The 26358-nt window shown below is 46.6% G+C and overlaps 4 protein-coding genes across 4 annotated transcripts; 2 read left to right on the forward strand and 2 right to left on the reverse strand.

Annotated features, from left to right (window-relative positions):
* Nucleotides 1-507: 507 nt before the first annotated feature.
* LOC101756442 (glutamine--fructose-6-phosphate aminotransferase [isomerizing] 2) lies at nucleotides 508-5821 on the forward strand. The gene is made up of 11 exons (XM_004978385.4): nucleotides 508-993; nucleotides 1507-1679; nucleotides 2290-2401; nucleotides 2811-2950; nucleotides 3575-3736; nucleotides 3950-4271; nucleotides 4399-4649; nucleotides 4744-4858; nucleotides 4950-5205; nucleotides 5297-5465; nucleotides 5555-5821. Exons 1-11 carry the CDS (start codon nucleotides 744-746, stop codon nucleotides 5636-5638), a joined length of 2034 nt encoding a protein of 677 aa, XP_004978442.1. The 5' UTR covers nucleotides 508-743; the 3' UTR covers nucleotides 5639-5821.
* A 747-nt stretch (nucleotides 5822-6568) lies between these two features.
* LOC101756843 (aladin) lies at nucleotides 6569-14452 on the forward strand. Its single transcript, XM_012848390.2, has 15 exons — nucleotides 6569-6829; nucleotides 6938-6993; nucleotides 7100-7261; nucleotides 7745-7859; nucleotides 7954-8044; nucleotides 8163-8339; nucleotides 8574-8632; nucleotides 8727-8814; nucleotides 8895-8970; nucleotides 12967-13066; nucleotides 13167-13218; nucleotides 13647-13784; nucleotides 13890-13977; nucleotides 14073-14133; nucleotides 14243-14452. The coding sequence occupies exons 1-14, from the start codon at nucleotides 6772-6774 to the stop codon at nucleotides 14124-14126; spliced, it is 1314 nt and encodes a 437-aa protein (XP_012703844.1). The 5' UTR covers nucleotides 6569-6771; the 3' UTR covers nucleotides 14127-14133; nucleotides 14243-14452.
* Nucleotides 14453-15388: 936 nt separating this feature from the next.
* On the reverse strand, nucleotides 15389-16810 carry LOC101785882 (aluminum-activated malate transporter 10). The gene is made up of 3 exons (XM_004980052.1): nucleotides 16495-16810; nucleotides 16286-16423; nucleotides 15389-16218 (listed from the first exon to the last, which is right to left on the reverse strand). Exons 1-3 carry the CDS (start codon nucleotides 16808-16810, stop codon nucleotides 15389-15391), a joined length of 1284 nt encoding a protein of 427 aa, XP_004980109.1.
* A 7021-nt stretch (nucleotides 16811-23831) lies between these two features.
* On the reverse strand, nucleotides 23832-25302 carry LOC101786291 (aluminum-activated malate transporter 10). Its single transcript, XM_004980053.1, has 3 exons — nucleotides 24951-25302; nucleotides 24722-24859; nucleotides 23832-24658 (listed from the first exon to the last, which is right to left on the reverse strand). The coding sequence occupies exons 1-3, from the start codon at nucleotides 25300-25302 to the stop codon at nucleotides 23832-23834; spliced, it is 1317 nt and encodes a 438-aa protein (XP_004980110.1).
* Nucleotides 25303-26358: the final 1056 nt, after the last annotated feature.

A 26358-nucleotide genomic window follows, 5' to 3' on the forward strand; every position in this document is an offset into this window, starting at 1 on the left:
GTTTTTTACACCCTTCGAGATACTTCAGGAAAAATATGGATCTAACTATTAGCCTTCAAATTTTTTCTGGAGCTGAAGTTTGTGGAACTAAACGTATTTGGTAGAAAGTTTTGTGAAATTGATGAAGTAGAACTATTTTTTTTTGAGGTGGAGTGCTGCCTAACACCACGGGGATCCGATTATTTCCATTTAACCCCCCTCGTATTCTCACATAGAATATTCCCTCCGTACTCGCAAAGGAAGTCGTTTTGGACAGCAACACGGTCTCCAAAGTATTACTTTGACTCCTTATTTTTATAAAAATATTTATCAAAAAGTGATATATGTATATTTTTATGAAAGTATTTTTTAAGACAAATCTATTTATATGGCTTTCACATTTCCAAACTCAACAAAGTTATTCATGATTTATATTCCCAATGTTTGATCCAAGTATTGTCCAAAACGACTTCTTTGCGAGAGTATGGAGGGAGTACGTGTGCTGGCACGAGTCCACCCCGGCGGCCCTCGAAACGACGCGGCTTCTTCTTCCCTTGTTCCTCCACCGTCCGTACTCGTCGTCTTCTCCGGCCGGCCGGCCGACGGAACTACAAAACCGTTTTTCTTCTCGTATCGTACGGGTCTGTACAGTAGAAAATCACCGCTACCAGCCCAGCAATTCCTTGCCCCTCCCACAGTAGTGCCTAGAACCTTTCTGTCCTCCGGAGCACAAGGTTCTAGAAGGGCCCGCCCCCCCGGCCAGGATGTGCGGGATCTTCGCCTACCTCAACTACAATGTGTCGCGGGAGCGCCGCTACATCCTCGAGGTCCTCTTCAACGGCCTCCGCCGCCTCGAGTACCGAGGCTACGACTCCTCCGGGATCGCGCTCGACGCGGACCGCCCCGCGTCCTCCTCCTCTCCTTCCCCTTCTGATGCGCCGTACGCCGGGGCGCCGCCGCTTGTGTTCCGCCAGGAGGGCAAGATCGAGAACCTCGTGCGATCCGTCTACTCCGGTCAGTTCTCTTCTCGTCCCTGAACGCTTCCTGGCGCAAAGATAGGATATTTTTCGCGACTTGTTTTATTTGGGGATGAGTTGCCTGTTTCCATCTGTAAAGCTTCGATTTTGGCCGGGGTTTCGGATCCAATTTCGGGGGAATTTTGTTACCTGCTGACGTGTTTCTAGAAGTTAGATAGTTCTACACTTCTACTGCTATCACCTGCCATTTCTTTGCTACTGGAATCGCCAACTCCCAAAATTCAGCATCCCTGTTCTCATTATCTCGAATTATGCATGGTTCTATGAAATTCCAAATGTTGAATTGGCCATTCGGATCAATCAGGGTTCTTTCTTCGTGACATTTGTCAATATCTTATGCAAGTTGGCACTCGAAGACATCCCCTTTGCATCTCCTTCCGAGTCCATGCTACAAAGTTTCCATCGCACTTTTGGTACTCGACGTACCCATGAACTGTCGGAGTGCTCAGAAGCTAAATCTTACCCCAGCTTTCATGTCTGCGTTTTTCAGAGGTCGATGAGAAGGATGTGAACCTGGATGCTGCATTCAATGTGCATGCTGGAATTGCCCACACCAGATGGGCCACACATGGTGTGCCTGCTCCAAGAAACAGCCACCCCCAATCTTCTGGTGCCAGTGATGAGTTCTTGGTCGTCCACAATGGCATCATCACCAACTATGAGGTCTGCTTACTCTGTTGTTGTGATATTTTATAATACAACTGTATTGTTTGTTTCATATAGTGGCATCATCATAAACTTGTTGTGACATTGTTTGATAGAATCCTTGCGTATTGTTTGTTTTGTTCTATATGATCTTTACAGTTGTTAGTGCACACGGATCATTGAAACCACGTGCCTGTACCAACTTGCGCCCCATGTGAAAGTCTATGCTTTGAGCCCCTCCACATGGAATGTCTTTCCTTCCTATTTTTTAAGGAGGGAATCTGCCCATCAGTTTAAAAGCTCATAAAATTACTGGTACTAAGGAACAGTTACTGCAGTATTATTTACTGTTTAACAAATGGAATATCAAGAACTGTCTTTTTTAGTTCTGAAGATTGTTTCGCCACAGTCTGGATTTTTTTTGTTTTAATTGTGTAAATAAGGATTCACAATTCTCAATGTTAGATTTTAAATTTCATCTTATATTTATTGGACATTTATGACACTCAAGCCTCAACCATTTGAAACTTGAATGTATGTGATCATTTACCATTTTACACTAATATGGCATCGTATGATAACATGGTAAATTGTAATTCTAACTTGATCTTTTGACTTATTTGTCCAGGTCCTGAAAGAGACACTAACTAGGCATGGTTTCACCTTTGAGTCTGATACAGATACAGAAGTCATCCCTAAACTAGCAAAGTTTGTTTTCGATAAATCTCATGATGAAGAAGGTAATGCGCTTTTATCTTGAAATTGCAATATTGCTGCCATAAGCAAAAGCAGAAAAGATGTACCCTCTGATATTTATCTGGGCCATTTAGTCTGTAGTTTCTCTTAAAATTGTTTTCTTTCAGGGCTGTTAAATTATTTCCTTGGAGCATTGCACTATGGCTAGAACATTAATATTGTCCTCAAGAAGTAGATAAGGCAATAGTTGATACACATATATGCTATTTGTGCACAACACTTTCTAGTAGAATGTAGAGACTCTTAGGCGCCACACTATTTCAAACTTGACAAGAGAGTTCCTTAAACATGGAAGAATACTTACTGCTGCATTACCGAATATATAATTGCTGACTGAACTCATCTGTGACTTCTCGCTAAAGAAATTCTTTACATTGTTTTTCATTTCCTCAGGTGATGTGACATTTAGCCAAGTTGTTATGGAAGTTATGAGGCAGCTGGAAGGAGCCTACGCACTTATCTTTAAGAGTCCACACTATCCAAATGAATTGATTGCATGCAAACGAGGGAGCACACTGATACTTGGTGTCAATGTAAGTGAAATAACATTCTTATACCCTTGATATATTGAGTAGGTTTAGTATGAGAAAACTGAAGTAATTTTCTTTTTTTGCATGTTTGTTCTGAGATTCATTTTCTGTTGTAGTGAGGCACTAAATTAACCTTTTCTTGTCATCATCTACTTCAAAAATATGTGACAGGGAAAACAGCATCATAATAAACATAAAGCATTAAAGAAGATGTTAATTCCATTATTTGGATGGAATAGTATCCTAGAATTGACTTTTATTATAACAATCTTCTCATCAAGGTAAATTATTTACAAGGTCCACCCTGTACTCAATATAGTAATGAACCTGTTAATTGCCACATGTTTTTCTCTACACTGTTCGATCTTAAGAACCATGCAGTTAAGTAGTTCAAGATTGATTTTATTTATGAGTGACCTTTTCAGTAATAACACTGTTCGATCTTAAGAACCATGCAGTTAAGTAGTTCAAGATTGATTTTATTTATGAGTGACCTTTTCAGTAATATGTTCTTTACATGATTGTAATTCACATTTTGTTATTGCACTTGTATGGTTCTTATAATTGTCTTTATTGAATTTGAATTCTTTCCTTATAATATACAAATCATGCTCTCTTGCCTTCCAGGAATTGAGTGGTCAACAAAATGGCAAACCATTTCATGATGTCAAAGCCTTGACAACAAATGGAAAGCCCAAAGAATTATTCTTCTCCAGCGACCTATGTGCTATTGTAGAACATACAAAGAACTATTTAGCTCTTGAAGATAATGAAATTGTTCATATTAAGGTATTCTTTAAAGGCTTGCTTGTTAGTTTACATGCATTTTCTGGTTTTTAAGTTGCTGGTATTTTTGTTTTTGAAGGTTCCTCTATTTTAATTTGAGATTTTGTAGACCTTGATATCATAAATGCTATTCTTGATTCCCTGCCACCATGATTTTATATCCTAGAAATATAATTCCCGACCTTCTATTATGCCTGATTGGTTTAAGCATTGCAGGATGGCAGTGTGTCAATCCTCAAGTTTGACCCTCACAAAGAGAAGCCAGCATCTGTGCAACGAGCATTGTCTGTTCTTGAGATGGAAGTTGAGCAAATAAAGAAAGGAAGTTATGATCACTTCATGCAAAAAGAAATCCATGAACAGCCACATTCTTTGACAACGACAATGAGGGGTAGGCTAAAGGATGGTGAGGTTCTTTTAGGTGGACTGAAGGAACATCTCAAAACAATTAGGCGTTGTAGAAGGGTGGTTTTTATAGGCTGTGGTACAAGTTACAATGCTGCCTTAGCTGCAAGACCATTTGTGGAAGAACTGACAGGTAGGTCTGATCAATTACTACAGCTGTATTGCCTTTATGGGAAAATTTTGGAATTCCTCAAAGTGATTAGAATTTAGTTAACGATCCTGTAGCTTAAGTCCTTTTTTCTTGCTTTATTGGATAATAGGTATTCCTGTGACTATGGAGGTTGCAAGTGACTTGCTGGACAGACAAGGTCCCATCTATAGGGAAGACACTGCAGTTTTTGTCAGTCAGTCAGGGGAGACAGCAGATACCCTCCTTGCTCTTGATTATGCACTAGAAAACGGAGCCCTTTGTGTTGGCATAACAAATACTGTTGGAAGCACACTGTCGAGAAAAACTCATTGTGGAGTTCATATCAATGCTGGTTGTGAGATTGGTGTTGCCAGTACCAAGGTTGGTCTATTACAATTTTCTTGCTGTAATGGTTATCCTCATTTTTTTTTACCATCTCAATTCTTATGTGCTAACATACCTGCCAATCTTGCAGGCATATACAAGTCAAATAGTAGCCATGGCGATGATGGCTTTGGCTATTGGATCTGATCAAATATCCACTCAAGCTAGAAGGAATGCTATCATCAGTGGACTTACCAGCCTTCCAAGTATGTTGCCATGGATACAAAGTTTATTATGCTGCCAAGCAAAATGCTGTTTTTGACTGATGCTCCTGAACGTGTGTACTCTACGATGCAGGCTGTGTCAGTGAAGTTCTCAAACTTGATGCTGAGATGAAGGAGCTTGCCTCTTCCTTGATCGATTCAGAATCCCTCCTTGTGTTCGGAAGAGGTTATAACTATGCCACTGCACTAGAGGGCGCCCTCAAAGTCAAGGAGGTTGCGCTGATGCACAGCGAAGGCATGCTTGCTGGTGAGATGAAACACGGACCGCTGGCACTGGTGGATGAAAACCTTCCCATCATTGTCATTGCAACACGTGATGCATGCTTCAGGTAATCGAGCACTTTGGAAAGGAACCAGTTCAGCTTTTGGTTTTATTGTTAGTAACAAGGTTTTGCCTAACAAGTTGTCCACCTGTTGCAGCAAGCAACAATCGGTAATCCAGCAGCTACTTTCACGCAAAGGGCGCCTGATAGTGATGTGCTCAAAGGGAGATGCATCTGCTGTATGCTCTAATGGATCCTGCAGAGTTATTGAAGTTCCAGGGGTTGCAGATTGTCTCCAGCCCGTGATTAACATAATTCCGTTACAGGTCTGTGGAATCTTTCAACCTCCCTTTGCAGTTTTCACTACGTGCAATTCTGTTGACTGAACAAGATTTGTTATGTTTGCTTGGTTCAGTTGCTGGCGTACCATCTGACAGTTCTCCGTGGATTCGATGTGGACCAACCAAGGAATCTGGCGAAGAGCGTGACCACGCAGTAGATAAGAGGAGATGTGTGACTGTATCCTTGCGTTGTATGGGGCAGGGTAGCATGCTGGTTAGCGCCATGTTGCGTAGTGTATTTATTTATTATTATTCTTGAGGTGGTTAAATATTAGGGTATGTTAAACAAGTGATTGTGAAATGCATAGTAGCATGCTGGTATAAATGTGCAGGATTGTGTATGCCTGTGTTCCAGTTTCCAACCAACACGATATCCTCTTCATTTTTCCGAGAAGGGAGGGAGGGAGGAGGAATCCGAGATCAAGTCGTGTTTGGAGTCCGGCCGGAAGCTAAGGGAGACCAGACTATCGACCCAAGTTGCGTTGCCTCCTATATGAAATGTTGTCTCTGTGCTTTGGTTAGGCAATCGATACGATTCAGGTCTCAGGTACCCTTCTTCTTCATAGTCGAGGCCCAGACTTGACTCCGTCCAATGTTTTCCTTTTCTCACGAGTCTTAGTTATTTGTAGTTTTTCGTACCCCTGCGCTTTCTTTCATGACGGCCATCAAAACACGACTCCCTCCAATAGTCTGTAGAAATCACAATCCCTAACAAGAGGAAGCTCGGGTCCCGCTCTCGCCGCCGGCGACCTGGACGTGGAGGGGCGCGACCGACCCCTACGGCAACAAGGAGGAACGGGGGAGGCACGGCCGGATGGAGGGTGGCAGTGTGGAGCAACGGGGGAGGTGCGGCCGGGCGGAGGGAGAAGGGCCCTTGCGGTGTGGAGCAGAGGAGGGAGAAGGGGAGGAGAGGAGGGAGAGAGGTGGTGGGGTTTACATGGGCAAAATCATCTTTTTTAGGGTTCTGTTGGGCTCTCTCGGGTGGCGTTGGGCTCTCAGCTGCCTCTTGGGCCTGGCTGCCTCTTGGGCCGTTGGGCCCATACGTTACTGTTTTGGGGGGTTTAAGCAACAGCAGAGCTGCCTCGCCTCGCCGCCGACCAACCACCCGCCGCCCCCTCTCTCTCCCATCGGCTGCTTCCGCAGCCGCGCGCGCCAGCCACTCCGCTTCTACCCCCGACGTTGCCTCGTCTATTGGTCGAGTTCGATCCCCATTCCTTGCTGCGATTGGGAACCCGGAGTCCCCAACCCTAGCGAGGCGCGAGGGAGGGAACGAGCAAGCGGGTCGCCGACGATGCCGAGCTTCCCTCCTCCCGGCGCCGTCACTGTCTGCGAGATCAACCGCGACCTAGGTGCCCACCCCCCATCTAATCGATTTCCTACTGCTCGACGACCTCTGAATCAGTTGGTATCAGCGATTTGTGCTCATCTCACCCCCTTCCCTGGTCTCTCTTTCGCAGTTGCGGCAGATGCCTTGTCCGACGACCGCGCCAAGGAAGCATACGGGGATGTCCTTGTCAGTTCACTTTCCTAGAAATTTTCGCCTTTACTTGTGTTTACGAGAAGCGAATTGTGCTTACCTGACCGACGGATTTTATCAATTTGGGGCTTGGCATTTGCAGGGAATGGTCTTCAGCCCCATCCCTTTCCAGCCAGACGCTCTTCCCCACATCCGCGAGGCCCCTGCTGCTGAGCAAACTGAGTCCAATGAGAATGTACCCGCAGCTAGTGCGACTTCCTCCATATCAGAGTTCTTCAAACGGATGATCTTCCCTCCACAAGGAGTGAGTTGGATTGCTGTATCTGAACTACTTTATTTACTCCAATGTGCCCCAAGTATCTTTCTGTCCACCCACAGAGACTTGCACACTTGAACCATTTCTGTGTGCATTATAAGAGGTTGGCAGGAATTTTCTTTTATATTCTTGTAAAAGAATGTGAAATGTCAATGTCCAGTCCCAGAGGCTGAATGCATTGCCTGTTTCTCACTTCTCCACAGTGAGCCTACATGATTGTAACTTGGTTCAGTAGCTTTCGCATAGTAATGTTAGCATTAGCTGTGGATCTATGAATGGATTTGCTGATCACTCCCATCATAATTTCTAAATTGCTGTCATTACAAAGTTATCTCAAAATTAAAGCCTCAAGTTTTTATCCAGCACCCTGTATTTGCCTCCTCATTGTTGAATTAGCTAAGTTCCTCCATGTGATTCTTTTTAAGAAAATCATTATACTCATGCTCATGAATAGTCATTCTGTTTTACCAGCCAAATCTGCTACAAGAATTTGACACCCAGAAAATAAGTTGGAATCCGCACAAGCATTGTCTAGCATTTGTGTCTGGGAAGAACCAGGTTACAGTACATGACTTTGAGGATTCAGGTGAGATCTGCCTACCTTGTTTTCTTGTATTATGATCTGAACTATATCCATCAACTTAGTTGCAGCACATAATAATGACCAACCCTTTTAACAGATGCTAAAGAGCCGTGCATTTTGACAAGTGACCATGTTAAGGCAATTGAGTGGAGACCAAATAGTGGCAAGATGATTGCAGTTGCCTGCAAGTGTGTATTACTACTGCCTGATCATATAGCTCTTTAACACGGCGCTTCACTCTTGTCGTGTCTTAATAATTGCTGGCATATTTTACTTTTAGATTAAGGTGATCATTTTCTTTTTTAAGGGAGGGATATGCCTCTGGTCAGCATCGTATCCTGGCAATGCTCCATTCATGAAAGCTGGGGTCACCTCTTCTTCCCTTAGTGCCTTTCGTTCTGGTGATCAGTGGATACTGGTGGATGTTCTTCGTGATTCTTCTGCTGAGCAAGTTAGTGCACTTTGTTGGAAGCCTGATGGAAGATATCCTTGATATAAATTTTCATAAGCATCCGGCAAAGGCTATCGTTTGTTTTCATATATCTTGTTTTAAAACTAAACTTCAATATTAATGTGGGCTAACTGCATAAAATTCAATTTTTGCTGAATTCCTGATGTCTACATCCACTGTGCATACATGAAAGTTTACAAGGAGTAGTAGTTATTTGTGGGGAGAACTAACCGCTTGTATATATAGTTTCCTTGACAAATCTCCACATACTTGGCATCTGCCTCCTGCAATAGTCCATCTTTTACAATTTGGGATGTTTCTCAAGGTAGGCATAGCTACCTTTTTCTAAATTCAGACAACGAATCCCAGTTGATATAGAACTGTGTACTTATATCTGAAAGCTTCTTCTTTTGCTACAGGGTTGGGTACTCCTATACGGCGTGGATTAAGTAATATATCACTACTGCGGTGGTCACCTAGTGGAGATTACCTTCTAGCTGCTAAATTGTATGGTCAATTTCCATTTCGATTTTGATATTTCTAGTTACTAATATTTCCAAAGATTTACAAAATTCATTTTATATTAGCGATGGAACTTTTCACTTCTGGGAGACAAACACATGGACTTCAGAACCTTGGTCTTCATCTAATGGATATGTGTCTGTAAGTAAGATACTCAGTCCTAGATACCTATTTTTTGAACATTTTTTTTACATTGGAGCACAATACTCCTTAGTGAAGGAGTGAGCAACTTAATGCACTTTATAGATTTCTTGTTCCTTTAGAGGTTATATGGGATCAGTTAGGCTATCATATAAGTTATCTTGAAGTTGATATCTTTAGCATCTAACTGATGCGTAAGGAGCATACCTATTTTCAAATAGCATATGAACCTTGGATTTCAATACAAATACAGTTTATTTTCTTTATCCATAACAACCTTATATTTTTTTATTCTCAATAGTTTCTGAATGATTTGTAGTCCCAACAGCTCACAATAGTTTGATTTTATAAAAAAGAATAACGAAATGAGACTTGCTTATTTGGTGGATAAATTCTTTTGGAAACAATATAGATGCTTGTTTGCAGTTAATAGTTTTTTTTCCTTCTAGAATACGCAGGAGAGCTGCGCATCATTCAATTAAGAAGAAATAGATAGTACTCATACAACACGGGCCGAAACCGGGTGCACGCACACAGTAGTAGGGATCCTAGGGGCTAATTACGCGAGAAGGGAGCTCCTAGACAGTAAACGACCATCACCATCGGTCGAGATAGCGTTACAAACTATCAAAAAGCCATCCTACACTAGACAAGCAGTGCGCCCCGGCCGTGAACCAGAGCGCCGCTTCCTCCGCGACTGCTGCTGCTAGCTGTTGCGGTGTCCGCTGCGGATCTCTGTTGAAGACACGACTGTTTCGCTCTTTCCAAATTCGCCAGGAGACCAAGGTAGTTGTGGTGTCGATCCCTTGCTTCCTGGCGCCATGGAAGCTTCGCCTCCGGAGCAGCCACCAATCCATCATTGAAGAACCGGGGGCTGGCAGGAAGGAGGTGTTGCCTGTCATTTGATCTACTGAGTGCCAGACCTGCTTCGTGTAGCTGCAGTTAGCAACCAGATGGTTAGAGGTCTCGGGATCCTGGCAGCAAAGACAGCATTCGTCCTAGTTCTGTAGTCCATGTTTCTTATGGCGAGACGAGGTCCATAGTCGTTGCATCATAGCAAGCCACATGAAAAGCTTAACTCGAAGAGGAGCCCAAGCTCGCCAGATACAACCGAAAGCTGGGGATTTTACTGATCCAATGAAGAACATACGATCGCTGATTACACTGAGTTTCGTCTCTTGAATACATACGATTGACGCCGTCGTGTCAGATACAACTTCGCGCAGCGAGTCGCGCCGGGAACGTGCGTTCAGGCCGCGGACGTTCCACACCAGAACATTTATGTTAGCGACTTCCATTTGTGGCAGCGGCGACCCGTGTTGTGGAGATGCTGGAGTCGGCGGCCTAGGCGTTGAGTTCTCCCGCCTGGCTCGCAATCTGCATTAGCTGGGCATTAGAGAGCTCATTGGCCAGCGGGAATATGTCGCGGAGCGCAGCAAAATGCTGTGGTTGCACGGTGGAAGACAGGAACTTGTCAAAGTTGCGAGGGGTAGCACAGTCCCCGTCTGCGTCCTGTGACATCACACCAAGTTTCTTCATGGCAAGAATCTCACCCTTGCGCGATGGGCGAACGGCTGCATTGAGAGGTTTGTTAGCGAGCCGGTTGCTACGACGGGGCGTCACCGTGGCGATGAGAGGTGCGGATCTGACCGGTGGGCGTTCCGCCAGAGGGAGCTGCAAGGACAGTCGAACACTGTGGAGGAAAGCCTCCGTTTTCTCTCGCGCCACAACGGAGGATGTAGGGGATCGTGGTGATGCCTGCTGTGCCGCGCACGGCGTGGACTCGCCCTGCGCCGGCGGCTCATGCTCAGACGGGAGGAGGTGGGGAACGCTGGGCGAGCCATGCACGCCCTGAGTTCCCATGGCGCTGCGAGGACGCCTAGAGTACGTGCAGGGAGGGGTCGGATGCTCCCAGACCTGCAACACTCCGTGCCCGCCGTCGCAGGGCGCCCGGCTCCCCAGCGACAGTGATAGTTGGGTGGCTTCAAGCAACATGGGGTCGTCACGTGGTGGGGGCGTGGATGGCAGGTAGGCTAGGAGCAGGTCTACCGTGAGGTCAGCTGAGGGAAGTGAGGGAGCTGCAGGCGCGTGTGGGCTCCTCCCCAGCCTTCCCGACTCCCGACACTCACACTGTAGCAACGTCGCGGTGGCAGAGCATGGCCGCGCCGCGCCCAGGTCACACTCCCTGCTGGACGTATCAGTGCCAGCACAGTCGTTCACGGGCGGGCAGCCCATGGCCTCGGGACCCGAACGAGGAACAGTCGTAGGTCGGACCGTAGTGGTGGGCGTCCACGTGGGCCCCTCCATCATCGGCGGGCAGCCCTGGGACCGCGGCCATAGAGGAGCCACCACCGTGGGCGCCTGCGTGAGGATGTCAGCTCGCCGCAGCGTCCCGGACGACGACGGCGCCGAGGAGACGCGCCTGGAGCTGGGACCCGTGGCATCGACGTCGTCGCAATTGAAGGAGCCGTCCTCGAAGCCCTACCTTGTATGGAAGCCATGCAATCGCGAACCGTACCCGTCCCTGCCGGAGTAGTTCCGATCGGGGTCGCCGTCGCGGCCGGAATCCCCATCACTGGACGGAGGCGACGGGGACGGCGTCGGCGTGCGGGAGCGGAAATCCGCTACATGGCGAAGCCGGATAACAATGTCGTAGATTAAGCCCTTCTTCTGCCTTAGGTACGGCGGCAAGTTCCCCCAAATACGCTGCATCATCGGGTCATCATACGATATTTGCTGCTCATGCTCCGCGATCCAAAGCCTACATCGCTTCGGAATGCGGGCAGGATTGTTCGTCCACGCCTGCACCTTCATCGTTCTCATGTCCAGTCGATCGCTGGAGGCGGGCACCACCTGCTCCACCCAGCATCCAGGAGCAAGAATCTTCCTGGCCGTGCGGGCGTACCAGGCATGCGCGGGGATGCCGTCCAGCTCCAGAGAAACGCGGAAGAAACAAAGTGTCGGCGCTCGCCCGCACCAGCCGCGTCCATGGGCGGAGAGAGAAGCAGAATTCTCCAACCGGCACGAACCGCGCGGCCAAGGCCGCGTCCCTGGCGCGCTGCGACGTGAAGGACACCAGAAAACTCTCAGGCCAGAATTGGCGCACCGAGAAATTATCCGACCCTGCCACCAGCAGCTCAGCGATGGCCCGGCGTAGACTGTCGATCGGTAGGTGCACCCGGAGCCGCCGCCAGGAGCGAGAAATGGAGACGCTCCTCCTCCGCGTCCATGGCAGCGTCCCGGGACAAGAAGCAGGTTACCTCCCCCGAGCGGCTGTCACAGTGGCCGGGGGGCATGTCTTCATCATAGAGAGCATTGGCGATGTCGTCGTCCGAGGAGATCCCTGAACCCGACGGCCCTTCACGAAGCGGAGGCCGCGGCGGGTTCAGTTGCAGCGTTGACGAAACTTGGGAGCCACGCGGATGTGGGGTGGCATGGCTACCACCCGCCGCCGTCCGGGGGATGGGGAGAGCGGCAGGCAGAGCACAACCGGGGTGTGGCTCAAGGTGCGGCGGTGAGGGAGTGCGGCCGACAGCGTCACGTCCACGCGGAGTCGGAGGGGAGTCGCGGCGGGCGCACACGAAGCGACGTTCATCCCCATTGCCGGAGGAGGCGGAGCTAGCAGGACTGCGCGGACGCTTGCAGTCGCGGGGTTGGTGGTCGCCGGTGTCGGAGTGGCCGCCGGCGAGGGGTGGTCGTGGGGACCGGTGACGGGGTTCAGCGGGGAGCGCGGAGAGCGCAGCGGTGCGAGAGCTATCACCGCAGTTAATAGTGACTAACTCTAGTTTGGTAATTTGAATATTGTAAATATTGCATAAAGCTTAGTTTGATTGGATTGTATCTAAGCTATAGCAATACATAATCTTGCTTCATGGCCAATCTACTTGGCAGCAACACATAATGTATCCATTGTACCCTCCTTACAAATTGGATGGTATCTGTTCTACTGTTTGTCTGTTTCCCGTGTATGCTTATTTCTACTTTGGTTCCTCTCAGGGAGCGAATTGGGATCCAGAAGGTCGTGTTGCATTGTTATCCTTTTCTAACTCAACAACACTTGGCTCAATTCACTTTTCATCTAAGCCACCATCTTTAGGTATGTGCAGATATCCCTGCAAAAATTTTGTTGCTAAAACTAGCGCTGTACTATTTGTCTGATGAATCCTGATAATTTGTCCCGTGTTCCTTTTCTTCAGATGCCCATCTCCTACCGGTTGAACTTCCAGAAATTTCCTCCCTGATTGTAAGGTAATGTCAGAGGCATTAGAATTATAAGCTGTTGATATGTGTACCTCATGCCACATAATTTTGCCATCCTGCATCCTCATTTGAGCTGATGATATTTCAACTAACCTCATTGGCAATTAATTGATAATTTGTTTCCCATGTATCTTTTATGCAGTATATCCACTCTCATATTATCTAATTCAGAATCCATTATTAATGTATATAGCATAGGTTTATAGGATCACAAGAAAAGACAAGCACTTGTTAACTAACGGGAGCATGCAACTATTTATTTCCATAAATTATCTTCAGAATCTGCCTTTTACTACCACTGCACTGCACATGTTTTCGTTTAGTAAACTTTGTATTTAGGAAGGTCATCCATTCTTATAGCCTAAACTAGAATCTTACTTTGATTCACAAACTTATGCTTTCATTGCTTCATCTAGCCGAGGCATAGAGAAATTAGCATGGGATGCTTCAGGGGAGCGTCTGGCATTGTCGTTCAAAGATGGAAATGAAATGTACCGTGGCCTTCTTGCTGTATATGACGTGAGGAGATCTCCACTTGTCTCACTATCACTAGTGTAAGAGCAAACTTTTCCTATTTACTGCATCGTGTTGATCATTAACTTGCGTTTCAATGTTATTCCTTAACCATTCTTTGATGATATTCCTCTGTGCACATCCAGCGGATTCATTAGAGGACCTGGAGAAGGAGCAAAACCACTTGCTTTTGCTTTTCATAGCAAATTTAAGCAAGGACCCTTGCTTTCTGTGGTAAGATATCTGGGAATCCTGCACATACAGTTAGACAACCATGGCTTGTGCTCCCAACTTGTTTTTGTTCACGTATGGTTCCACTGCGCGTGCAGTGCTGGAGCAGCGGCTGGTGCTGTACATATCCACTGATACTTCATTCCCATTAACTACAATGTAAGTTTCTTCAGCAGGCTTTGATATTTCAGTTACCCTATATATGATGACTTGATATCTGTGTCGCCTACTGTTTTGATAATTCCACGTTTCGTTTCCTTTTGATTAGTTCTTCTTTGGAGGAGGGTTAAGGTGGGAAACGGGAATGCTTGCGACCGAAGGCTTTGCCTCGAACCTCTTCCTTTTACCTCTGCGTGGTGGTTGCTCAGACGACGTGCATGCGGGATTCTTATATGTAATAGCCAATAAGCGTACGTGCAGCTGGCCACTACAATTCTCAATATTATTGCTATCAATGTAGTGTGCCACGTTTACCCTACTTTTCAAACCCCATGTGCATTCTTCTCCTACCTCTCATGCGTATCACTACGCCACGTGTCGCATGGATATGTAAGATGTTTTACATGTAGATGTGCCTTATGCATAAAAATACTCCTGCGCTGATAAAAAATGATTAGGTGAAATTGACCCGATCGTGGAATCGACTAAGACTGTAAAAGAGCTGAGCTCGAGTGAGTTCATTGAGCCAAGCTTAAGTTCATCACAGTATCGAGTCAAATTATTTGATCCAAGCCCCAAAATTGAGTGGAGAGAATGACACGTAATCCGTGTCAGCGCCATGCACTCTCGTGTCGACAGCGGCGTGAAGTGGTGGAGTGTACGTGTGTGTGCTATTGCATGAGATTAGAGGGACTCCCATGAATATGTGCTCATAGACAGCAACGGAAGGAAGCGTTCCCTCGATGTCTGGACCGTACAGTACCATGCATGACGGCCGGCAAACCTAGAACGGCATTTCCACCACCGACCCGCACTCATCTCTCCCTCCACCACCCTCTTCTCAGCAAGAAGGCGGCGTCGACAAGAAGCCGTCTTTTAACAATGATGGGACTATCCGTCCATTCACGACGAGTTTATATGCGTTCCAGGTAATCGCATGCATTTACATTATTGCAAAGTATATACCAAAAGTTCACAGGTCGTTGGTTACCAAAGTACACGCCCATGGTGTGTTCTCGAGTCGATGCAGTTTGAAAATATTTTCAAAACTAATCCATCTATTCACACAGTTTATATCGATATCGCATGCATTTACATTGCAAATAACCATAATCGGTTGAAGCTCAAATCATATATGTGACTTGACTGCTTTATGAACTCTTACATATATACAGTGTGTTTTGCTGTCCCATCTATATATGCTATATTTGACGTGTTAACACAGAACTCCTTCCAAGAGACATATCCATATCCTTTAACACGCAAGGGTCGCCAGCTCGTTGACGGCGTCCACGACGCCCTGGACCCTCACTGCTATCTCCACCAGCAGAAAACCCACGGTGAAGACGGGCATCGTGTCGTCCACCAGCGACGGGAGGGACCGCATGTCGCCCTGCAGCTCGTGCACCGCCGTGTTCATGTCCGCGACGGCGAGGCTCAGCGCCCGCGAGGAGGTCGTCATCGTGGCGACGGAGCGCGACGCCTCCCTGAGCACATGCGCGCACCGCGCGCCGGCCCTGGTGCACGCGTCGCGGACGAGCCGCTTCACGTGCTCGGACGCCCGCGCCTCGGCGGACGCGCAGCTGCTCAGGGCCTCCACGCAGCACGCGCAGGCCCGCATGGCGTCGCCGACCTTGCCGTATTGCTCGTACGGGTGGCGGAAGCCGAACCGGCCGTGCGCCGGCTCCCACCGCACAAGGTTCGCCTGCTCGTCCTCAGAGGACTTGCAGTCCACGCACCGGTACCCCTCGGACCTGGCCTGCGGCTGCGCGGCGGGGCCCTCGGCGAAGTAGTCCTCGACGCAGCCCTCCAAGGCGGCGGCGAGCTTCTCCATGTTCCGCGTGGTCAGGAGGTGCAGCTCCTGGCCGGCCCACACGGGGCAGACGAAGACCGCAACGACGAGGCACATGAGGATGCCGATGGCGACGGTGGAGATCCGCTGCTTCACCAGCGCCTGCAGCTCGTCGTCCCGGTACCCGGACACGGCCACCAGCTGGCTGTACGTCATGATGAAGATGGTGACGACGCCGTAGTCGAACCGGGCCTCCACCGTCGGGATGAACCGCGAGAAGGTGGCCGCCGCAGCTGCATGTTCACTTCAGTTCATGCATGCATGACTTGTCGGTTTCGACAGCAGGAAGATTGTACGTACCCAGCAGGAAGAGGGAGCCGGTGAGGATGTAGGGCTCGAACTCGCCGGTTTTGTCCGCCACCCAGTGCACGCCGAGCGCGAGGACGCCGGCGCTCGCCGTCGCCACGGCTCTGTTGAAACTCTTGTACACGCTGCCGCCTTCACATGTGATAAAGATACAAAGCTGTAACTGTGAATCATCTCGATCTGAAAAAGTTACGACTACTCACCCACAGTGTACTCGAAGACGGCGACGACGGTCATGATGGACGACATGGGAGCCTCCCCGACGCCATCGTAGAGGAGCCTGGTGTAGTAGAAGATGGACACGAGCGCGAGCGAGAGGCCCACCTTGAGCACATGGACCGCCTTCCGGGGATCATCCACCCCGATGATCCACACAGGCAAGAAGGCGAGCAGGCACGCCCCCGCCCTCGCCGCCGCGCGGCCGGCTGCCTCGTGCTCCACCGTCACCGACGCGCCCTCCGGCACCGTCACCCGCCATCCCAGACCACCCTGCGCTTCTTCCCTCCCGGCGGCCTCCATCAACAACCTGACCACACCCTGCTGCTCAGAAACGGGGCTCGCTCGCTGTGTGAGTGAGAGAGTGGATGGGCGGCCGGGAGAGGTGCATAGCTGTGCAGAAGTACGTAGTCCTTAAATAGCTTAGCGTAACGCTACCATGAGAGCAAAATCACACGAGAGCATGAGCGATCCATCTCATAGTGCACTCACTACGGGAATAGTAAAGTTTTCGAGTGTTTTCTATTCGCCGAGTGTTTTATTTCAGGCACTCGGCAAAGGACGTGTTTGCCGAGTGTCAAACTGAAAACACTCGACAAACATTATACACTCGGCATAAATCCAAGTGTCAAACAGAAAACACTCGGCAAACTCGCAACCGACACTCGGCAAACAACTGACACTCGGCAACTCTTAACCACGTGACCGGCACATGCGGCGTCCGTTAGGGGGTGTGCCGGACGTTAGTCCTTTGCCGAGTGTCCGTTGCAGACACTCGGCAAAGTTACACGTTTGCCGAGTGCCGCTGTCGACACTTGGCAAAGACTGAATAGTTGCTGAGTGTTTTCTGAGACACTCGGCAAACATGAATATTTGCCAAGTGTTTTTTGCGACACTCGGCAAAACCAAAATAATTTTTCCCTCCTCCACCCTCTAAACTTTTTGTACTACCCACGTATGACATTTTGCACTGCATATTAGAAGGTGGTCTATTTCTTGACATGTTTGCTATATTTAATGAATTAATTTCATTTAGAGTAATTTGTTGATTTAAGTCAAATTTGAACTGTAAGTGGTTGGAATAATGGAATAATATGAGTGAAAAATTTGTCATAGGCTGAATGCCGAGTGTTACACTAGTAAACACTTTGCCAAGTGTTTTAGGGTCTTCGCCCGAGTACCTGTGACGCTCGGCAACTTTACTGTTTCCTGCTGTGACTAGTTGGCTAGTGCGCAGCCGAAAAAGGTGGCGGGGGTTTCATCAAAAAGAACGGGGGTTTCATCAAAAAGGAAAAGGATGGCGGGGAATGAGCCATGCATGCGGGCTCCACGTTTTCTTCAGCCGCGAGAGCGAGAGTCAACGAAAAGGACAAAAAAGGGTCAAAATCACAAGACCAGTCCTGTCCCGATCACAAGCCGCATATTTTAACCTGGCAATGCAAGTGGATTCTTAGCGGTTGGCACTAGTGCTGATCCATGCACTCAACAACTGCTGGCCAGAGAGGCACATTAGAGATTTCCAATCTGGTGATCTGATGTACATGACCAGATTATAGGTTTCAACTTCTATGTTCTGGAAAATAAAATAGCCAGAATCTTCATAAAACTACAGGTGAGTGGAAAATGGAAATGGAGTGGAGAAAAATCGTAACAGTAGTTCAAAGGAAGTAAGGGGCGTTCATTTGATAGGCTCCTGAAAGCTTATATTTCCCATGAAAAAGCAACATGAATATAAACTAAATAGATAGCTCATTAAGTTGCTACTTTCACCTGTAAAAAAAATACATTTTGTACAGGGAACAACATTGTACTGTGTCACCGGCCTATTGGTTTACACAAGTTTCTTTTGGATTAGACTTATATTGTTCTAAAGCGAGCTAAAACAAATAGACTCCCTCCATTCTAGATTTTTTTCACTTTTCTAGATGCATAGATGTTACTATTCATCTAGACATAAAATATATATATATATATATATATATATATATATATAAAAGTTCATGATAAAATCTGTGAATCTTAAAAATATTTGGAACGAAGGGAGTAGTTCACGAGTTTGAGATTTTTATCGGTCCTAAACTTAAGCTAATTAAAGTCAACTTAAGCTAATCAAAGTCTATATACGATCCGTATAATAAATTAATAATTGCACACTCTTTTCTTTCTTTTCTTTTTACTAAACTTACTTATCGTGTATTCAGCAAAAATTCTCTTGGACTTGAACGGCCTCTCCTTAAACGCACATTCAGCAAAAATGAAAGTTAGCAACAGTACAGTAGTCAAAGCTATGAACAGAACAGGCAGTCAGGAAGAATATAATAATTACCTTTCGCCATTATCCTCACCGAGCCTCAATCAACGTCCCTAGTTGGCTGCTCCTAGCTAGATACTTGCCAATGTTGCAGGTACGTAGTACAATATCTGCTACCACTAGGCAGTATTCTCTCACACAAAAGCATATGCACACAAAAGCATATGCACACATTACTGGATTTTTATATATTGAAGCTGGGAACCCACCGTCAAAGGAATCTCCTCTCTGTCAGTGCTTCTATTTTTATTTCATACCATATAATTCAACAGCAGTATTCAAAGGAACTCTAATGTGTAGTAGTACTTTACATCTATTTTTTTAGTTGCATCAAACCGGGTCGCAGCTGTACGTCCGGGGGGAGATCTAGATGCATCCGTTAATTGTCTGGTTCGCAGCTTTCCGGGGGGAGATAAATAGATCCCCGACCGGAAAAAAGTACGCAAAATAATATTTGCAACATCGTCACGCGCGGCACCTTTTTAAAAAACCTATAGCGGAGTTATAGCGAGCTATTTGCAACCGGCCAATGTTGGTAGTGGGATAAAAATCCAGCAGGCCAATGTTGTAATCGACGTCACTAGTTGGCTAGATAGTGGTTGCGCCGGTGCGATGCGGTTTCTGTAGCTTAATCCTTAGCTCGGTCTCGATCCACTAGTGGTAATCGATGTGGCACTAGTGGTTTAATTTATACGAAGAGATTTTATTTTGGAGAAGAAAATATATGAGGCTTTCAATGGTAGGTGTCTTCCAGGTCGACAGCGCACGCTAGTCGCTAGACATCAAAAGGAAACGAACGTGGAATTACGTACGTACCAAAACAGCAGGCAACACAGATATCAAGCCATCATATATAGGTAACTGAAATATCAAGCCTGCCGAAGAAACTTGCATTCTTAACTAGTCCATCAACATGTGCTTCTGCACGGGCTAATATTTTTAGAAGTTATTGTATTTGAAAATTATTTAGAAATTAAATTCCTAGGTAATAATCAAAATTGATTACCTACTACTCTCTTATTTTTTCAATACGTCAACATAATACTTATATAGATATGTACCTATCTTTGTCCAATTATGATTGATTTTTAATTAATAGTTACTCTATGCACTTTTTCATCCATATTCATACTTTTTCCATTTTGTATCGCACCTCCAATCCTCCATACATTATGTTTAGCATACAAATCAATATTTTTCATCGATTCCTCACATACATGTATAAATGGTATAAATGGTGACACTCATCATGTGTATATACTTTAACTTAGTATTTTTATATTAATAATGACATAAATAGGTAATTTAGAATCATATATTAGTTTATTTTTGACATTTATGTATGATGCACATGAAGATAATTAGATTAATATTTAGATGTTTAATTTAGGTTATTTTTAATAACAACTTACGTGGGTAATATAGATAAAATTTTAGAATGACATTTTAAGTTATGCTTTATAATGATATGTATTAGTAAATTAGATGAAGATTAGGGATTACTTTAGATTATTTTTTATAATAGCTGAGCTTGGTAATTTATATATAGGTTTAGAGCTCATTTTTGAATATTTTCACAATGATAGTGGTGGGTAACTTTTTAGAAAATATAATAGATCAATGGCTATAATTATTAGAGTTTACAGGATTGGTGTTTGATGTTTTTGATTTTTATGAGAATTTATCTCTTTTTTTTCTAGCTTATCTCATGGGAACTAATGCGGAGTCTCCAATGGAAAAAAAATGGGACTATATTGCTAAAAAATATTACCATAAGCTACCTCTCGTTTGTTAAATATTCAAACACAATAGATATATACTTATTATCTTCATCCAATTGTGACAGATTTTAGTTAGTAATTACTCTATAATATTTTCATCCATATTTATAATCTTTAACTTTTCACTTTGCATCGCAGGTATGGACATGAATTTATTTAATGAACCCTAGTTTGTGATACAATTTTAACATAAAAATCTATATTCTCATCACTTCCTCTATATCTTTATAAATGGTGACACATCATGTGTATACCAATAGTGCAAGATATAGACGATTTAGAATCATATATTGTTGTATATTTTAATTAAGGTTATTTGATTCAAACGTAGGGTTATCATGTTATTTTTAATAATGGCATGTGTGGGTGCAAATTTAACAGGTTACTTTAAGTTTTTAAGTAATAGAGGTGGGCAATTTGGTTGCAAATTAGGGGGTTATTTTAAATATTGTTTATAATGGCATAAGTGGGCAATTTTGATGAAGATTAGGGGGTTACTTTAGTTTCTTTTATATAATGGCAAAGGTGGGTAATTTATATATAGATTTAGGGGTTACTTTAGGCTATTTTCATAATGGCATAGGTGGGTAATTTTTTAGAAAACATAATAGATTTAATGGCTACGATGATTTGAATCTATCGATCGATGGTCGAATGTTTTGCTTTTTTCTGAGAATTTCTAGGATTTCTCTCTTTTTCTAGAGTGTCCACCTAGGAATCCTAGGTGGCTTCACCTAGAGGCTTCAAAAGGAGCCTCCAATTAGTAATAGTAAGATGGGAACCATACTTGAACAAAACAAGTTGGAAGCACGAGCCATGGTTGTCTAACTGTATGTGCAGGATTCCTAGATATCTTACCACAAAAAGCAAGGGCCACTAACTGGCCTTTAGTCCCGGTTGGTAGGGTGCATATCTCCCGAAAATCCATCCGGGATAAACCAACCGGGACAAAGGGGGGTCTTTCGTCACAGGTCCTTCAACTGGGAGTAAAGGTCACCCTTTAGTCCCGATTGGTAGAGCCTGCCATGCCAGGCGCGGGACAGGCCCTTTACTCCCAGTTGGGGTAAAGGGTGCCCCTTTAGTCCCGGTTAGGTTTCGGTTGGTTTCCCAACCGGGACTAAAGTCCTACTTAAATTTTCATGCATGTCTCCTGAAATTTTCATGCATCACGTACGTAGTACCGCGACCCTTTTGTTAACCTTTAGTAGTTGAGACTTTTTTTTATATTAAATCAACTAGTATTTAAACGAATGAAATTTGTAATTATACATTTACTATATATATACACATTTCATATACACAATTCAACTAGTATAATGAAATCTATATATACAAATTGATCTTAGCGCGTATTATATATACAAATCAAACTATATATGTACAATCTTCCTGTCGAGGTGTTGTTCGGAGCGTCTAATTGTTGTCCATCGTAATAAATTCTCCTTGTGGATTTACCACCTCGTCCATTAGGAATCCAATTAGACCTTCACATATTGTCGCTACTCTTTCTTTCTTCAAGAGTCCTTGTTGAATATTTAACATCTATAATTTGGAAATTTGTGAATGTTACACGAACAATTAAATATAAGGAGCTAGAAAATAATTAACTAGTAATAGTTTTAATTTACGTACTTTAAAGTTGTGCGGCGTCATCTTTAATCCCTTGGGTCCCATAAAATTGTGCATGTACTCACAGATATAGTAGCCACATAGATTATTCCCAGGTTCCTGTCTTAAGCACTTCAGTGCGGAAAAAATAAGTTATGAAATATTCGTGTTATATAATGCACTAAATGTGCAGACTTCATACGTACCGGGAAGTCTGTGTTCCATGTAAGTTTTTTTTTGAATGGACCTTTGTGTGTCCTTATGAATTGTTTCCATATGCTGCGGATTAGAATAATTAATGATATAGTGTAACAGGGATAAAATTTAGGAAACAAACTTTTGCATAGAGATAAAGGTCCAAAATTATTACAAGCCTAGCATGTCTTGCATGTCGTGGTACTCCACCGGATCTTTCCTCAACTAATCGAAAACAGTGACGTGGCTTCTTTCAGGCTCAATTATAATAAGGATCCAGAGTAAGCTACATACGTAAAATGTTCATGCATATTAGAGCTAACTAACATTAATCGAGTAAGGAAAAAGATAACGAAAGTAGATGGTATACACACACTTACTTGAAGTTGTATGGAAGTAGTATGAAATTCTTGAATTTTTGGCCTAGGTGTTTGGGAGGAGGAGGGGCTAAAAGTGACTAAAATAAGGGTGCTAAAATTTAGCACCCGTTCCAAACACCCCCATAGTTTAACCCACACATCACTGGCCGCCAGCGTCAGCGTCAAAAAAAGGAAGACGGCGTGGTGGCTGCTCAGACGACGTGCAGGTGGGATTCTTATATGTAATAGCCAATAAGCGTATGTGCAGCTGGCCACTACAATTCTCAATATTATATGTACGTGTGTGTGCTATTGGAGTCTGGACGGCGTAAAGTTTGGACCGTACAGTACCATGCATGACGGCCGGCAAACCTAGAATTAACGGCTTTTCCACCACCGGCCCGCACTCATCTCTCCCTCTTCTCAGCAAGAAGTCGGCGTCGGCAAGAAGCCGTCTTTTAACAATGATGGGACTATCCGTCCATTCACGAGCTTATATGCTCCAGGTAATCGCATGCATTTACATTGTTGCAAAGTATACCAAAAGTTCACTTTGCTAACCATAATGTATAGGTTGGTTACCTCAAGTCCTCACTCATGTCTCCCTCCACCACCGGCCCGCACTCATGTCTCCCTCCACCACCCTCTTCTCAGCAAGAAGTCGGCGTCGATAGGAAGCCGTCTGCCTCTTCACAGCAGCAAGTGTTCACGATGGGCAGGAGTTCACAAACCGTACACGCCCATGGTGTGTTCTCGAGTCGATGCAGTTTGAAAATACTTTCGAAACTAATCCTTTTAACAATGATGGGACTATCCGTCCATTCACGAGCTTATATGCTCCAGCTGGTAATCGCATACATTTACATTATTGCAAAGTATACCAAAAGTTCACTTTGCTAACCATAATAGGTTGGTTACCTCAAGTCCTTTACTGTTGGACTAACAATTGAAGCTCAAATCATATATGTGACTTGGCTGCTTTATGAACGCTTACATACAGTGTGTTTTGTTGTCCCATCTGTACTATATTTGACGTGTTACCTTCCAAGAGACATACCTAGCTATATCCTTTAACACGCAAGGGTCGCCAGCTCCTTGACGGCGTCCACGACGCCCTCGACCCTCGCTGCTAACTCCACCAGCTGAGACGCCACGGTGAAGACGGGCATCGTGTCGTCCACCAGCGACGGGAGGGACCGCATGTCGCCCTGCAGCTCGTGCACCGCCGTGTTCATGTCCGCGACGGCGAGGCTCAGCGCCCGCGAGGAGGTCGTCATCGTGGCGACGGAGCGCGACGCCTCCCTGAGCACCTGCGCGCACCGCGCGCCGGCCCTGGTGCACGCGTCGCGGACGAGCCGCTTCACGTGCTCGGGCGCCGGCGCCTCGGCGGACGCGCAGGTGCTCAGGGCCTTCACGCAGCACGCGCAGGCCCGCATGGCGGCGCCGACCTTGCCGTACTTGCCGTAGGGGTGGCGGAAGCCGAACCGGCCGTGCGCCGGCTCCCACCAAGCAAGGTTCGCCTGCTCGTCCTCGGAGTCCTTGGAGTTGAGCACGCACCGGTACCCGTCGGACCTGGCCTGCGGCTGCGCGGCGGGGCCCTCGGCGAAGTAGTCCTCGACGCAGTCCAAGGCGGCGGCGAGCTCCTCCATGTTGAGCGTGGTCAGGAGGTGCAGCTCCTGGCCGGCCCACACGGGGCAGACGAAGATGGCGACGGCGAGGCACATGAAGATGCCGATGGCGACGGTGAAGATCCGCTGCTGCACCAGCGCCGCCAGCTCGTCGACCCGGTACCCGGACACGGCCACCAGCTGGCTGTACGTCAGGATGAAGATGGTGACGCCGTAGTCGAACAGGGCCTCCACCGTCGGGATGAACCGCGAGAAGGTGGCCGCCGCAGCTGCATGTTCAGTTCAGTTAATGCATGCATGACTAATTAAACAAAGTGCGCGATTGTACGTACACAGCAGGAAGATGGAGCCGGTGAGGATGTAGGGCTCGAACTCGCCGGTTTTGTCCGCCACCCAGTGCACGCCGAGCGCGAGGACGCCGGCGCTCGCCGTCGCCACGGCTCTGTTGAAACTCTTGTACACGCTGCCACCTGCTCATGTGATTAACCAAGTCACCTGCTCATGTGCAAAGCTGTAACTCTGAATCATCTCGATCTGAAAAACTTACGAGCTAGTACTCACCCACAGTGTACTCGAAGACGGCGACGACGGTCATGATGGCCGACATGGCAGCCCCACCGACGCCGTCGTAGAGGGGCCTGATGTAGTAGAAGATGGACACGAGCGCGAGCGAGAGGCCCACCTTGAGCCCATGCACGGCCTTCCTGGGATCATCCGCCCCGATCCTCCACACCTCGGTCGCGAACCCCGCCACCCTGCCCCACGCCGCGGCCACGCAGGCGAGCAGCCACGCCCACCACGCCCTCGCCGCCGCGCCGCCGGCTGCCTCGTGCTCCACCGTCACCGACGCGCCCTCCGACACCGTCACCCGGCATTCCAGACCACCCTTCGCTTCCCTCGCGGCGCCGTCCATGCCGAGCGGTAAACGAGCGAGGCTGCCAATGCAAGACCGGTTGGAAGTCAATGAACCCACCATCGTCAACAAATAGAAGCTACTCCAGCACGCCGGTGGGAGCGGTGTGAGCTTATAACTAACCAGCGACGGTGGGAGCGAGCTGGACGCCGGGGGAAAAAAGCAGGCAGCGCCGCCGTACCTGACAGCTCGACGCGGCGGCGAAACGGAGAGAGAGCCGCTTGGAGGCTTAGCGGAGACGGCGCACGGCGGAGGTGAAGTCCCGTCGGAAAATGGGGTAGTTGGATCGACGTGAGTAGATACGGATAGCCAAATCCGTGCATAGTTGGAGGCTGTCGTCGCGCGCGGCTTTATTGACTGACACCACGTCGATTGCGACATCGATCCGGCCAGGTACTTTAGATTTTTTTTTTTTTTTGAAGCTCAGGTATGACTGCACGTACGGTGTTGGTGGATCAGTCAATGATTGTAACGGTTTCCACGCGTCGATGGTGTACTGTCACTGTCCGGACAGTGCACTGTCAAAGGCCGTCGATGGGGTCACTGTCCGGTTTCCCCTAAACAGCTCAACCATTCTTTGATGATATTCCTCTGTGCACATCCAGCGGATTCATTAGAGGACCTGGAGAAGGAGCAAAACCACTTGCTTTTGCTTTTCATAGCAAATTTAAGCAAGGACCCTTGCTTTCTGTCGTAAGATATCCGGAAATCCTGCACATACAGTTAGACAACCATGGCTTGTGCTCCCAACTTGTTTTTGTTGCATGCAGTGCTGGAGCAGTGGAATACGTCATCCTTAGATGTATTTCTTGGTACGCAAGCTTTACCAAGAAACAGGAGGGTATGTGTTGACGCCAAAAAATAGCAGTGCCGCCGATCAAGCTCAAAAGCCGATCTGGCAGGCAAAACCGGTCAGACCGGTCTGTCCGAGTCCGAGAGGAAGTTGAGAGTCCTGATCGAATTGAAGTTGGACGCAGGACTTTCTTGCGGGAAAAGGCCTCCCACCCTATAAATATAGAGGGTTCTGGCCGATTGAGGGCTAACACCTAAGCCTAA

Source organism: Setaria italica, chromosome VIII (assembly GCF_000263155.2).
Source record: "Setaria italica strain Yugu1 chromosome VIII, Setaria_italica_v2.0, whole genome shotgun sequence".
NCBI lineage: Eukaryota > Viridiplantae > Streptophyta > Magnoliopsida > Poales > Poaceae > Setaria > Setaria italica.

What these genes read in the sequence shown, in the direction of transcription:
- LOC101756442 (XM_004978385.4), top strand. Translation starts at nt 744, where the DNA reads ATGTGCGGGATCTTCGCCTACCTCAACTACAATGTGTCGCGGGAGCGC. An exon ending in ATGAAATTGTTCATATTAAG is followed by an intron (nt 3,737 to 3,949) that starts GTATTCTTTAAA and finishes TAAGCATTGCAG; the next exon opens with GATGGCAGTGTGTCAATCCT. An exon ending in ACACGTGATGCATGCTTCAG is followed by an intron (nt 5,206 to 5,296) that starts GTAATCGAGCAC and finishes CACCTGTTGCAG; the next exon opens with CAAGCAACAATCGGTAATCC.
- LOC101756843 (XM_012848390.2), top strand. Translation starts at nt 6,772, where the DNA reads ATGCCGAGCTTCCCTCCTCCCGGCGCCGTCACTGTCTGCGAGATCAAC. An exon ending in AATTTGGGATGTTTCTCAAG is followed by an intron (nt 8,633 to 8,726) that starts GTAGGCATAGCT and finishes CTTTTGCTACAG; the next exon opens with GGTTGGGTACTCCTATACGG. An exon ending in ATTTCCTCCCTGATTGTAAG is followed by an intron (nt 13,219 to 13,646) that starts GTAATGTCAGAG and finishes TGCTTCATCTAG; the next exon opens with CCGAGGCATAGAGAAATTAG.
- LOC101785882 (XM_004980052.1), bottom strand. Translation starts at nt 16,810, where the DNA reads ATGGAGGCCGCCGGGAGGGAAGAAGCGCAGGGTGGTCTGGGATGGCGG. An exon ending in CGTCTTCGAGTACACTGTGG is followed by an intron (nt 16,424 to 16,494) that starts GTGAGTAGTCGT and finishes TCACATGTGAAG; the next exon opens with GCGGCAGCGTGTACAAGAGT. An exon ending in CGGCTCCCTCTTCCTGCTGG is followed by an intron (nt 16,219 to 16,285) that starts GTACGTACAATC and finishes GTGAACATGCAG; the next exon opens with CTGCGGCGGCCACCTTCTCG.
- LOC101786291 (XM_004980053.1), bottom strand. Translation starts at nt 25,302, where the DNA reads ATGGACGGCGCCGCGAGGGAAGCGAAGGGTGGTCTGGAATGCCGGGTG. An exon ending in CGTCTTCGAGTACACTGTGG is followed by an intron (nt 24,860 to 24,950) that starts GTGAGTACTAGC and finishes TCACATGAGCAG; the next exon opens with GTGGCAGCGTGTACAAGAGT. An exon ending in CGGCTCCATCTTCCTGCTGT is followed by an intron (nt 24,659 to 24,721) that starts GTACGTACAATC and finishes CTGAACATGCAG; the next exon opens with CTGCGGCGGCCACCTTCTCG.